A 14901-nucleotide genomic window follows, 5' to 3' on the forward strand; every position below is an offset into this window, starting at 1 on the left:
ACACTTAAAAAGATACTTTTTTTAAGTTTTCATGTAATTAGGATCATAAGTTTTTGTTTGACTTCACCATGTTTAATACTTGGTTCCATTTAGTGATAATGACGAAATATTAAATGGCCATAAACTATGTCCATGTGATGATATTGCCTTACCCGACCCGAACCAGTCAAACCGACCAGGAAACTTTTATACCTGGTTCTATGACTCTTGACCTTTATACAAGACGTTTAGTCAACTTGAACAAGTAATTAACTGACACGCAAATGACTTTTAAAAAAACATTGGGGTCCGTTGACCCCGCCCGCATCATGTGGGTCCACCCCTGGCTAAGACTTGTTATATCAAGAGAAAACTGTCTCTAAAAGTACTATACATTAAAATAATAAACTCGAAACGCTCTATAAATATTTTCCAAAATGAGCAGGAGAAAAGGGTGTTTCAAGTACAACAGTTTTACTAGAGTTGTGCCTTCTACACCTTTGATTCGAGATAATATAAGTTTTTTTTTTCAGGCAATATTGTAACTATTACACATCCTAGCATGATCTAGTTATCCTATAAAACTGGTTGTCTTGCCAATGAGTCTACATTACCTTTGGATTCCAAGATCCTGTCCTTTAGATTATTATTAACAAGATGGAGTACTCTCACACATCTTTCAGCCTCTTCAAACCGTTCTTGCGCAGCCATGAGCTCCACACATCTCTCTCGCAGATCCATTTGGGCGGCTTTTTCAACCACAACGGTGTTCACTCTCAATTCCATAAGCAAACCGCACTTCTTGCTGGCCTCCTTCCTTTTGCGGATGACATCCAAGTGAGCTCGAAGCCATGACACATTAATGTTGGCTGCCTCTGTAGCTACCACTTGCTGTTCTATTTCTTCCATGTTGTCAATATCATCATTGGTTTGAATTCGACCGACAACTTCACAAACGATCTCAAGGAAAGATGATCTCATAGAGACGGGTTTGAATACACAATCTGCTGCAATGTCACCGTGTTTCTTGAAAATGTTCTCAAGAACCGGTGCAACACTTTGCTTCACTTTGTACCCTTGGACACAAATTATGTCGGATTGAGATGAAATCTTTCCTTCCTGTTCAGTAAAAGGATTAGATGTGGCAAAATGACTGGGTGGTCTAATGGGTCAAAAGAATTGGGTTGTTCATATATCGTTCGAAAATAGCCGGAAAGAAGCTTGCTCGAAAATAAACAAGCTGAGCTAATTTCGAGTCAAGGTAAGCTAGCTTGTTTGGCTCGCTCATATGTGCAAAAATAAATAAGATGACTCGAGCTTTATCCGAGCCGAGCTTGAGCAAAATTTCAGCTCGTTAAAAGTTTTCGAGCCAAGCCGGCTCGTTTAACCTCGAGTCCAAGCTTACAACTTTGAGATGAAAATTTTCCTGTGTATAATATGAAGATACATATTGGAAGCTGAAAAACAAGCGAGGAAGGTTGATTTAGGTAACGGGTCAAACAGGTTTGGTTGGCATTATATAGATTTCGATGATTTACAACACAATCCTCTACAATGTGGTCAAATGAAGCAAGCAAGTTTGACGCCGTTGGCATCTCTATCTTTACACAATCATGGCTCATGCGTAATAGATAAATATTATAAGATTTTTTAAGTGATTGTAAAGAAAGAGTTTAGGATACTTACATCAACATGTGTGTCTAGACTAGTGAGGCGTGTCCACCCGGTATTTTGATGACTAGTTGTGTTGTTAGAGCTCGGCATGGTGTTGGTCCTGGCAATGTCATCAACGGGCATGGTGGTGCTGTCGGTATTGTCTTCTACAAGCATAGTAGCCGTGTTGCTAATGTTGCCTACCAGCTGATCACGGACCATAACCGACGGCTGAGGTACCGATGATAATCGTGCCTTCTTCAACAACGGTGAAAAATCATTAGCATAGCCCTCAAAAAATTGACAGCTAGCGCGCCACCAATCAGTGGCACACTCTAAAAAATCACAACATAATAAATTTCAGAGAAGTAAATTACAATAAAATTTTGTCTTAAACAAAATAACATAACCTTGAAGGCCCAAATAAATCCCTCTAGCGTATAATTAAGTGTCGAAAAAAGCGCGTCGCGCAGAACGTTTTGGCAGCGCATTATGTAGCTGCCTGTACACAACCTTCCAGACATATGAACCCCATGAAAATGTGTTCCATGAGTCCAGATCCTCAACTAGTTCTAGAGCATCCGAGTTAACCAAATGATGAGACTGACAGCCCATGAATCCGACCTCAAGCAACATCAGCAGACAAAGTCGTACGGCATCAACGTCCGATAACTGATCAAGAGAGCTTTCAAAGACATTTTTGAGATCCGAAACCTTTACCCTAGCTTGTACATGACCAAATACCCTCCCCATGAATGTCGTATTGGGCCCCACGTGCATCCGATGTTGTCTCAAAAGTTGATGAGGACCGAATCGCATTCCTGTAATGAGGCAAAACTCTTGAGGTCCAAACCGCAACTCCTGACCTCCAACATGAAAAAATAATGCATCTTGATGCACGACCGGGGTCGGGGTATATTCAGTTTGTAGTATCAGATGGAGTAAACTCGAGTCGATAGATGTAGATCGTACATCTAGCCATGGTCCAAAACACGTTCCCCGAAATAACTCCGACCTAGCAGAGCCTGGTCTCAACCTATCCCGGATTTCTGTCGCTACTTCTATGCGGCATCTAATCTTCACTTTAGCCGGAAAATACAACTCCTGAAGAAACGACACTATAGAATGTAATGTATATCATCATACAAATTAAAAGGGACTGTAATAATCTTTTTACTTTGTAATTAGGCATGGCATAAATGTGTAAAAATCATAAAAAGATTACTTAAACACAAAAAGGACCTCGTCATACACATGCATTTAACAAAATGCCCAAAATCTTGTGTTTTTTTAACATGATGACATAGATCTAGCAAGAGTCGTAACTCGTAAGTAGGGCTGTAAACGAGCCGAGCCGAGTCGAGCCAGGGTGGGTCGAGCTAAAGCTCGAAATTAATTCAGGAGGCTAAACTTGGCTTGAGCTTTACGTTGGAGTTAAACGAGCCTAAGAACGAGCCAACGAGCCGAGCCATGGGCCGAGCCGAGCTTAGCTCGAGCTGGGCTTGGTTACAAAATGAGCCAGCTTGGTTCACGTTATCTCAAATTGAGTTTTTTTAGCTTGTTTTTCTCGAGCTTCTTTCGAGCGAGCTACGAGTCGCGAGCTTTATGAACAGCCCTACTCGTAAGGATGCATTTATATACAGCTTGACCTAAAACAATCAGAGAGTGAGCTTATATTTCTTATGTAACAATGGGTAGTCCTATTCGTATAACCACTTGTATACAACCATATAAAAGTGTTATACGCCCGTATTCATTTAGTATACACTCGTATACATAGGGGGTACAACATACACAGAGAGGTACACTTTTCCGAAGCCATTGAAAAATTATGTGAAAAGTTGTCTCCACAAACCTTCTCAGTTGGTGTATCTGAGGCATCTTCCTCTGTCTTGACCATTTTTTAACCAATCTGCAATCAAACAAAACAACAATTACTAGTAAAATATAAACACTTGGACCCATATCTAAGTCTAGGGATGAGCTCGGTACGAAAATTACCGGTACCGAAAATCGCCAAATATGGGTACCGGTATTGGTACCGAAAATGCTCGGTACAATATGGTACACTACCCGGACAAGACCGGTTTTTGAAGGTAAAATTTGGTTAAATACCAATAACCATTATTAAACTCTAAACCTGTAAAAGTTAAAACCTAAAGTCAAACATCTAAAAGCTAAAAGCTAAAAACTAAATCATCATCATCATCATACTCGGTAAATCCCACCAAATTAGTAAAATAATGTTAAAATGAGTGCACTTCCACTTCTGCCCTCGGAGTGCCCACAAATATATATATATTATATGCGCATACCGCAAGCGGGGCGTAAGCTGAAAACTAAATGATAAAGCTAAACCCTAAACTTTAAAAAATAAACCCTAAAAACTAAACCTCGAAAAAAAAGGAAACACAAATATCAATAGTTAGATGGAGTTCTCACAAGGTTTCAGAAACACTAAAAATACAACAAGTCAATAGGTCATGAAATAAACTAAAAAGAAGTACAGATGTGCTTGAAGGTGAGTGAGTGTGTGTTTGTTGCTCGTATCACCAAAACAAACTAAAAGTACACCAAAAATATACAAATACAAAATGTTTATAGAAATTAATGTAAATATAGAATGTTTGTATCAACTTTCCGATTATCAGCATATATGAATTCACAAAACGCTATTAACGGAATGATTAAGAAACAAAATGAAAGTAGGTAATAAGGGTGAAGGGGGTGCTCACCTAATAGGTGAGTCCCCTCTCTTACGCCAAACCAATCCCCGTGTGCCACGTCAACTCCCCTCTTAAACTCCCCTAACACCCCAATTTGATGGCGCCACTCCCCTCTTAGGTGAATTGGGTTTTTTTTTTTTTAAAAAAAAAAAAAGAAAAGAAAAACTGTGATTGGTCACTCCCTCTCTCTCTCCTCCCTCTCTCTTCGGTGAGCCGCCACCGGCTTCCCTCCTTCTCTCTTCCCCGATTTCATTTACCGAAGGGTTGGCGGTGTCTTACCGCCTTCCTTCTCTCCACCCCGCTTCGGTTTACCGAAGACGCCCCGAAGGGCCTAAGAAAATGTAACCTGAATAATAATAGGAAATAGAGAAGGAAGAAGTGTAGGTCCCTCTCGGAGGATCGAGAACAAACCTAAACCTTGTTATACTAACCCACTAGCGAGTGCGGAATCCAAGCTAGTAGGCAAACCGGGATGAAGCAAGTATAAACACAACACACAAGGATTCACTGATTAACACAACTTGTATTAATGCAAATGAAGGATTCGGTTACAAGCACAATGTTTACAAATCTAACATGTAAACTCTCAAAGTGTGTGTGAGTGTTTCGGACAGAATGCTCTCAAGAACTCTCTAACTTTCGGTGTGTGCATCATGTCTGAACTCAACACTCTGCATGGGTATTTATACCCAGCTCATGATGTCTGGTCCGAAGGATCCGATAGATGGTCCGAAGGATCATCTATCGATGACAAGTCATTCGAAGGATCAGCATGGACCTCGAAAGATCACCTTTCGAGGTCTGACATTCGAAGCATATCTTTCGAGCACCTCGAAGGATCAACAGTATCCTTCGAGGAGTTATCCTTCGACACAGAACATCCTTCAATCATTTACCAACTGTTGTCCAAGTCAAACCGGAGGATGGTTGACTTGGTCAACTTACAACGCTAAACAACGCTAAACAGGACATCCCTTTTATCATGACCGATTACAGACAAAGTACAGACACAAGTGCACCAACAAACTCCCCCTTGGCTGTAGCTTTGTCTTGATCTTGTCTTGATCTTCTATAGTTGTAGACTCGTCTCGAACTTCGATGGTCTTTGGACTTCGAGTTCCCAAAGCTCTGATGTCCTTTCAAGTTTTCATTGTCGGAGGATCTTCAAAGTGTTCACGTCTTGAAAGCAGAGAGTGTACCAACAAAACTACCCGTATCATGTAGGAAGTGTGTTGACAAACTCCCCCTTAACATAAGCTCCCCCTTGAGTTATGCTCGTGAAAAACTTTATCTTTATGAAGTGAGATCCTTGAGGTGTTGATGATGGTCAGCGGCAACTCGATCATCTTCATCATTTGAGTGCCTTCACGTCGTGTCTTCATTCCGAAGCTTGTCATCGACCATGTTCTCCTAGCCTTTAGAATCTGCACATGCAAGAAATCTAAACGCGTAATGAGAACAACTGCTTGGAATATAGTTAATCATAAACAATTGACACACTCATGACCATGTCACAAACAGACACCGTCCGACAGTTTGAAAGTTTTATAAATTTATCAATTTCAAATTCTAACTTTCAAAACATGCAAATTTCGACCGTTTATGAAGATTTAGTCAATTCGGTTTTCGTTCAGGTTTCAGGCAACGAAGACTCGAGTTCCAACATCGTACGATCGAAAATAAAGAAGAAATAAAATCTTTTTGGCTTTTATAAAGTTTAAATTAAAACACACCTAAAATCTTTTTGGTATTTTTGACTTTTCTAAATGTAAAGACTGAAAGCAGTAAATAAATATATACAGACATTCTTTTTGCGAGTTTCGAGGGTAAGAGAATCATATCAGTGTACGGTCATGCCAAAACACTCTTGTTGTTCAGTTAGTTAACATTAAGATAAACATTCTATAACAATTATCGGTATTGCTGTCCACTTAAACTCAACTTATCAGATGTAATCATGTATGGAGGATACGTTAATGTATGATTTATACTTACCGACCGGTGTTCATCCACATCACGACACATTCCCGTATCAAGGTATGCACGAGGGTTCATCTTACCGGTGAGTATACCGATTATCATCTGTTTGACCGTATATTCATGTGAGATTCTCACTTATTTTGATTTGAAAAACAATCCCTATGTGATATAATCACTTATTGATGAGGAACTTGATTTTCATATGCATGAGGGCACAGGAGCAAGTCCGTGAACAGGTCAGTACTTCCGTACAGCAGAGAGACGAACTTGACTCCCGGATAAATGTGATATTTTATTACTTATTTGATTTGGACATGTGATTGTTTATCACTTATTGAGGTCGAATGCAGTATGTATTATGTACACGTATGTATAGTATCATGGAAGATCTTAGACTTAGTCTATTTATAGAAGCAACCATGATACCCAGATGATAAGCAGCATAAAGACCGAATATCTCAGAACCTCGGCAATCTATCAAACGAAATTTCGGTACAAAGACCATATGCCAATGAATGGTTCCCACCTGGTCTTCAGCCGGTTTAAGATTTATATCACCCTGCACACTTTAAAATGATTGTGAGCCTACCGATACATCTTATATAGAGCTGCTTATCGTTTTTCATTTAAGGTTTAAAGAGGTTTGGATAGACCACTGATGTACTATCATTTTCTCTTTTTCTCGTCAGGAAACTCATTTTTGTTTTTCTATTGTTTTTGGGTTTTTGAAATTTTTCAATGTTTTTGGATTTTCAGATTTGGATTTACTCCCCCTAAAATCAACAAACTAAGATAAATTTAAAACACAAAGATATTTACAAAAATGATTTTCCGATGTTGGTTTTACTCGGGCTTGGCCTTAATGCCGTTTACCAATAATAAAAAGTCAAATCTTGATTTGTCAAATGCTTTGGTAAAAAGGTCGGCACGTTGGTCATCGGTGTGGACCTTAACAACATCGATTAATCTTTTCTCAAAGCAATCACGTATGAAGTGACATTTGATTTCGATGTGTTTGGTCTTTGAATGCTGCACAGGATTTCTAGTGATATCTAAAGCAGCAGAATTATCAACGTAAATAGGAGTAGTTAGGAATTCAAAACCGTAGTCCCGCAATTGTTGTTGGATCCAAAGAACTTGGGAGCAACAACTTGAGGCAGCAATGTATTCAGCTTCGCATGTTGATGTAGCGACACACGTCTGCTTCTTGCACTGCCATGTGACTAGGCGATTTCCTAAAAACTGACATCCAGCCGTTGTGGATTTGTCGTCGATTTTGCATCCGCCAAAATCAGAATCACTGAATGCTACCAATTCAAAGTTATTATCCCTAGGATACCACAGACCGGTGTCCGGGTAAGCCTTCAAATAACGAAAAATCCTTTTAACAGCTGCAAGATGAGAGGCCTTCGGATTAACTTGATATCTGGCAAGCAGGCACGTTGGGAACATGATATCTGGCCTTGATGCTGTGAGGTACATAAGAGATCCGATCATTGCGCGATAGTTGGAGGGGCTAACAGCTTCACCCTTCAAGTCAGGAGTAATCCCGTGATTGGTTGGCAATGGGGTACCAATGGGCGTTGCATCAGACATCTGAAACCGGTTCAAGATGTCACCAACATATTTAGTCTGATGGATGAATATCCCAGACTCCGTTTGTTGCACTTGAAGGCCCAAGAAGAAGGTCATTTCTCCCATAGCACTCATCTCGAATTTATCCTGCATAATGCGCTCGAATTCCCTACACAAGACATCATTAGTAGAACCAAAAATAATATCATCAACGTATACCTGTACCAGTAGAAGATCTCCATCTTGTTCTTTGATGAAGAGAGTACAGTCGATAAGACCTCTTCGAAAACCGTTCTCCAGCAGATAGTGTGATAAGGTTGCATACCAAGCTCTCGGTGCTTGATGAAGACCATAGAGAGCTTTGTTGAGCAACCAAACCCGATCGGGATGGATAGGATCTTCAAAACCTGGAGGCTGTTCGACATATACCTCTTCTTCAACCACACCATGTAAAAATGCACTTTTCACGTCCATTTGATAAACCTTGAATCCTTTGAAGGACGCATAGGCTAGAAAAATTCGAATTGCTTCGAGACGTGCCACTGGTGCATACACTTCGTTGTAGTCGATGCCTTCAATCTGACGAAAACCTTGAACGACTAAACGCGCTTTGTTTCGGATAACAACTCCGCGGTCATCCTTTTTTGCATTTGAAAACCCAACGGGTACCAATCTTCTTGTATCCAGGAGGTTTCTCTACCAGTTTCCAGACACCCAGCTTCTGGAATTGTTGCAATTCTTCCTGCATGGCTTCCACCCATGAGTTATCTTTCAAGGCTTCTTTCCAAGTTCTTGGTTCTTCCTGTGAGACATAACACGCGAAAGACCAATCGTTTTGTTGCCCGGATTCTCTAATAGCTGCATACAGTCCTGCATTGTTGTTGTTCCGCAACATGTTTCTCGTTTGAATGCCACTATGCACATTTCCAATGATGTTTTGTTGAAGATGGGTATTATGAATCCTTGTTTCAGGATTATCTCGAACTGGAATATTGATACCCAGGTTGTTGAGATTAAGATCAACAACCAAATCAAGACCTGGAATTGACGAAGAGGATGATGCAGAAGCTTCAGCTGTTCTGTTGGTATTCACTGGAGGAGTACCTTCTGAAGTACCATGAACTGCTGTAGTAGGAGCTTCTTGATCTGCATCTAGAAATTCATCATCCTCTGAAGATTCGTTCAACTCGGTTGCATCATGAAAATCCTCATTGTTGAGAGTATTGTTGTTCACCGAAGAAGATGGTTCTTGATTAACAAGAATGGGACGAACCACCGGTGAAACAGTTGCATTGTCACTCTCGAAAAACATCCTAGCCACAGCATTTTCTTCAACGGCTTCAACATTGATCGAATTGAAAAAGTCATCGTACTCAAACATCCATGGCTGACCAGGACATTTGACTGGCAAAGTGTGCCTTTGAACTCTGACTTCAGACCATTCCTCGACCCTTTTTGTCTCTAGATTCCAGACACGTAAGTTAGGGGTGGCATACCCAAGAAAGTATCCATCAATTGCTCTTGCCCCAAACTTTCCATTAGGATCGATCATTGTGCATGGAGCTCCAAACGGTTCAAGATAAGACAGATCTGGTTTCCGTTTGTTGATAAGCTCAAAGCAGGTCTTGTTGTGCCTTTTGACTGTAAGGACTCTGTTCAATGTATAGCATGCAGAGGCGACAGCTTCAGTCCAGAATGGAATGGGCAGCTGCGACTCTACCAACATTGTCCTAGCAGTCTCGATCAATGTGTGATTTTTACGTTCAGCGACGCCATTTTGCTGAGGAGTATAAGCTGCACTAAATTCATGAAGAATACCCTTTGTAGTGCAAAACTCCGCCATGGCATGATTCTTAAATTCAGTACCATTGTCGCTACGTATCCGCCTAACCTTCAATTTATACAAATTCTCAATCTGAACGATCAAGTTTTTGATAATTCCAAAGGTTTCACTCTTGTGTGCCATGAACGCGACCCAAGAAAATCTAGAATAATCATCAGTAATGACGAGACAGTATTGATCACCCCGAATACTTTTGTGCTTAACAGGACCGAACAAATCCATGTGCAAACGTTCAAGGGGAACTGCCACCGTGTTGATCTTCTTCGTAGGGTGCTTCTTCTTCGTTTGTTTTCCCTTTTGGCACGAAACACAGACGTCTTGAAGATGGAAATTTTTGAGAGGAACACCATTCACCAATTCATTTGAAACCAAATGATTCATTTTGCGCAAGTGAATGTGACCCATACGTCTATGCCAAGAGATAGTGTCTTTTTCTGTGGCTTTAGAAACGAAACATGTTGCTTGTGCAGACGTAGTAATAGCCTGGCTCATATCTAGGACGTACAAATCATTTATCCTTGGAGCCGACAAGAGAATCCATTCTTTTGGAATTTTGAAGCCGGGCTTCAGCACATAACATCCATTAGCATCAAAGTGCACTGAGAATTGCTTGTCACAAATTTGAGAAACGCTAAGAAGATTGTGATCAAGTTGTTGCACGAAATTGATCTTGTCAAAGCTGACAACCCCGTTGGATATCATTCCTTCACCCGTAATATATCCACCTTTATCTCCAGCAAAAGCAACATAACCGCCTCTAATAGATTTGACGTCGTAGAGGAGCTTCATGTCGCCCGTCATGTGCCTGGATGCCCCACTATCAACAATCCAGTGACTACTGATAGTTCCTCCTGGAACACCCTGCACATGAACTCAAATTATTAGTTGGAGATGGGGACCCAAGCCATTGTGGTCTTGGGTCTTCCATTTTCATCAATAACAATAACCTCTTGTCTTTGATGATTGGTGAATTGTGATGGTCCCCCTGATTTAACAACCGTTTTTGGTTTCCAAGTCTGTTTCATGTCACCAGTATTTTTCTTTAAAATTTTAACTTCTTGATTTTTTGAAGTTTTAGAATTTTCTGGTTTTACAGCAACAGATTGTTTTTGAACCACATCGGTTTTAATCGCTTTTTCAATCTTTTTGACCTGTTGGCGTTTCTGTTTTTTTTTTCCCTTTCTTTTACAAGGCGGGGATCTTGTTTTGCAGAAACAGATCGCTTACGGTCATTGTGGTCACGGGGAGCATCAACTTTTTCTTTTTGCTTATGAAGATATGGGCAATTTCTAATAATATGCCCAATGGTTCCACACTCAAAACATGATCTTCGTTCAACAAACCCCGAAGAGTCATGTGATCGTCTAGCCGATGATGTTGAACTTTGTGAACCCGAGGTACTAGGCTTTGAACTGCTTGGTTCATTTCTTTTCTCGACAATAGCTTTCTTGACAAAATCTAAGTTAGACTGATTTTCAAACTTTTCAATTTTGTCTGTTCCCGTCGATTTCACAAAGTTAACATTTTTCTTCTTCTTTTGGTTCGGCTTCTTTTCAGCTTGAGCCGGTGATTTACCTTTGGGTTTGGTGTGATTTTGCTGTTTTGACACTGTTGGTAATTTCTTGTTGCCAAATTGCTTTCGAACTTCAGCCTTAGGAATAGGAGGACATTGTGTAACTGTAACCTTAGGTCCTGCCTTTCCTAAGAACTTACTCGTCGAATTTTCAAAAACTTTACTGATTAAAGATTGATTAACATTTTTAATCGGAAAGTCTTTGTCTGAATAGATCTTATCATCACCAACCAGAGTGTACAGCAAATTCACACTCTTCGACTCTTTCTCAGACACGGGCTCGATTGCAACAGTCTTAGCGGATTTGGTAAGAGGATCACATAGAATGTAATTCTCAAGAGGTATGTCCTCATCCTTAATCACTGCATCAGACTTTGCTGTGACAGTATCATCAGATTCATCATCAGAAGAATCAGCATCCTCAATAATGACAGGAGGATCCTGATTCAGTTCAGCACTTACAAATGTATCTGCTGACACATCTGAATCTGAGGATACTTCTTTTTGGTATCCGAGCCCTGCAGCAAACTCTTTCACATCTAGAGGCACAGATGGTTCAAAGAACACTCTGTCCTCCTCATCTGGCATGGCATCATAATTGTGTCTAACTGGTGGTGGAGACTTCTTATACCCTATGCATGTGACATCTCTCTTTTCCTTTTGAACATCGATGATGTGATCTAACACATAGCTAGAACTCAAATAACTGTCTAGCTTGAGCTGAATCGCATCACTTTCTGTTTTCACACAAGCCATCTCTTTTTGCATAATCTCAAGGCGAGAAATATACAAATTAATATCAGTTTGTTTTCTTGAAACCATTTTAGTCAGTTCAGTTTTATCTTTCTTTAATGTTTCAATTACTGACTTAAATTCCTTTTCATGGTTTTCATAAAACATGTTGGCTTCTATGCATTTTGAGAGATCCACAGTCAACTTCTGATTGTGGATGAAAGTCACATCATATTTCTCTTGCAAAGCCTCGTGTTTGCTTTGCAATTCACACCACTCAGCACTTAAGGAACCATGTTTGTCTTGCAAGTCAAACAAACTAGCTTGTAAAGCATCATGTTTGGCTTGCAACTCAGACATGTTTACTTCTAAATCAGCACATTTAGCATGTAAACTATCACAGTTAACACAATTATCAGCAATGGGTTCATCGACACATACCTGACTTGATGAACTGCCAACATTAGCCATAAAGGCTGAATGAAGAGAAGACGAAGTAAAAGCAGCTTGATCCACCAGAATAGATCTTCTTTGAGTTTCTGCTGCAGATTCCTCCAAAAGTTCATCAATGTCTTCATCGATTGCTGCACTTGATGTCTCACCCACATGATCATCACCAGAATTGGATGATTCCTCATCAACACTCCTGCTGTACCCAGAAGAGTCTTCGTCCTCAGACGATTCACCACCACTGGCAGAAGATTCTCCACCACTGGTGTGAACTAGCTCCTTCACAACTTGAGCAAAACACGCTGTTCCATCGGGTGCATCACTACCCAGCTGGATTGACCAGTCACAACCTTCATCCACCTGAACTACAAGTGCCCGGTTAGTTTGGTTGTTGACATGCACCAATGTACGCTCATTGTTTCTGTTCTGCTGGTTGCCTTGGTTTCTGAAGGGGTTTTGATTCCTGTGCTGAGCTGGCTTTGTACATTCCCTCTTAAAGTGACCCCGTTCACCACAGTTGAAGCACTTCACTGCCTGTTTATCGAACCCATACTTGGTGTCTCGCTTACTTTCCAAGCTGGTTCTGCCTGTACTTTCCATCCAATCCTTTGCCCTTCTTACAGCACTAGCAAAGGCCCACTTGATATCCATCAGATCCATCTCTTCCTTATCTATCTGCCGATAATCTTCTTGTGTCAGATTAATGTTGCCAATCTGACCTTCTATTAACCCGCAGTACGCGCTCACTACAGTGTTAAGTAGCTCCATGTGTTCCTTAGCTACTTCTATACTGACTTTAGAAAAGCTTGAAGTGTCGAGCTGCACTGTATTTGGCTTTGATTGTTGACCAGCAGATGATGTTCCTCCATAACATGCACGTTGTGTTTGAGCGGGAGGCGGAGGAGGTGGCTGTATTGGATTTCCATACATGTCTGTGGTTGGAGGAGGCTTAACAGGAACTTGCACTGTATTGCCATACATATCAGTGCTTGTGACAAATGCTGTCTGCAGAGGAGCATGTTGGCTGCTTGGCACAATGGCTCTTGAAGAAGAAGAGCTTGTAGTTCCATAATACATTTCTGGATTCTGTGGCACTGGAACTCTTTTAGCTTTCAAGGTTTCTTCTTGATCCTTGTTCTCCAACAACTGCACGAAGTCCACGAAGTCGTTGATGTTTGTAGTCGCCATAACCCCATTATACTTTAAAATCTCCAGAAAACTGTTCCATTGGGGTGGCAATGCATCAACAAACTTCTTCACAACTTCTGTCTGAGTTGTTGTCACGCCAAAATTGTTCAACTCAGTAAGCAAATGATAAAATCTGCTTGTCATATCTCCCAAAGACTCCTTATCCAAGCATGCGAAACCATCAAATTCCTTCTTGAGTAGATCATGACGCAGTTGACGTGTTGCCTCATTCCCTACTCCTCTGGTTTTTAAACCGTCCCACAACTTCTTGGTAGTCTTGAAGCTAACAAATTGGTGATAAATATCTTTGCTTAACGCCTGAGTGAGAATGGCGTAAGCTTTCTTCTCCAGATCATATGTCTTCTTCTGATCCTCTGGAAGATCTGCAAATGTGGCAGTTGAAGAAGCAGCAACCTCGATAGCTTGATCAAAATCTGTGGTGAACCGTATCCACAGTTCTGTATTCTGACCCAGAACATATGTACGAAAACGATCAGCCCAACCCGGATATTCATTTAGATGCATCAGCTTTGGAGGTCGATTCAAACTTCCAGTTTCACTTTCGCTCAATAGAATACTTTGAATGCTTGGAGTTTGATTTGATACCAACGCCCACTGATTTCCCTGAGAAGATGTCGATACCGGAGACTCGGCCCATGAAGGTGATAGACTTGTAGACGTGTACTTTCCACTGTCTGGCGCCGGTGTACCCCACCATGAGGGAGTGGAACCAGAACTTGTATATTTACCACTGTCGGGGGCCGGATTCCACCAATTCGGATTCATGATTAATAAGCAAAATAAATGCTAAGTGAATAATCCGAAAGATCACACAGCCGAAGGATCCTAGTCGAAAGATCTGAAATCACAGAAACTTATTAACAATAAACTGACCACAATCGAAAGATCAACTCTTGTTCAAAGGATCAACAGTACTCGAAAGACTACTGTTGAATCTCGAACAATGATATCGAAAGATTCACAAGCTCGAAGGATTCACTATTTGAAAGATCCCTATCTTTCGAGCAAAATCCTTATCTTTCGAATAACAGTCTTTCGAATAGATTTCCTTTGTCGAAAGATATGTTTCAGACTTCGAAGGATGGGTCGAAGGATGATGATCTTTCGAGCCTTCCTTGATCGAAAAATGGTCTTTCGATGTCGAAGGATATCTTTCGAGCACTCTGACACAACTGACGCTG

At 40.7% G+C, this 14901-nt stretch overlaps 1 protein-coding gene across 1 annotated transcript; it reads right to left on the reverse strand.

Annotated features, from left to right (window-relative positions):
- Window positions 1-383: 383 nt before the first annotated feature.
- On the reverse strand, window positions 384-3535 carry LOC110883514. Its single transcript, XM_022131244.2, has 4 exons — window positions 3488-3535; window positions 2109-2736; window positions 1666-1967; window positions 384-1098 (listed from the first exon to the last, which is right to left on the reverse strand). The coding sequence occupies exons 1-4, from the start codon at window positions 3530-3532 to the stop codon at window positions 556-558; spliced, it is 1518 nt and encodes a 505-aa protein (XP_021986936.1). The 5' UTR covers window positions 3533-3535; the 3' UTR covers window positions 384-555.
- Window positions 3536-14901: the final 11366 nt, after the last annotated feature.

The sequence above is a fragment of the Helianthus annuus genome, chromosome 4 (genome assembly GCF_002127325.2).
Source record: "Helianthus annuus cultivar XRQ/B chromosome 4, HanXRQr2.0-SUNRISE, whole genome shotgun sequence".
Lineage (NCBI taxonomy): Eukaryota > Viridiplantae > Streptophyta > Magnoliopsida > Asterales > Asteraceae > Helianthus > Helianthus annuus.

Excerpts from the sequence above, each read along its gene's own strand:
- LOC110883514 (XM_022131244.2), bottom strand. The coding sequence starts at position 3,532 with ATGGTCAAGACAGAGGAAGATGCCTCAGATACACCAACTGAGAAG. Across the intron at positions 2,737-3,487 it reads CAGATACACCAACTGAGAAG|GAGTTGTATTTTCCGGCTAA; the intron begins GTTTGTGGAGAC and ends TCGTTTCTTCAG. Across the intron at positions 1,968-2,108 it reads ACATAATGCGCTGCCAAAAC|AGTGTGCCACTGATTGGTGG; the intron begins GTTCTGCGCGAC and ends GTGATTTTTTAG.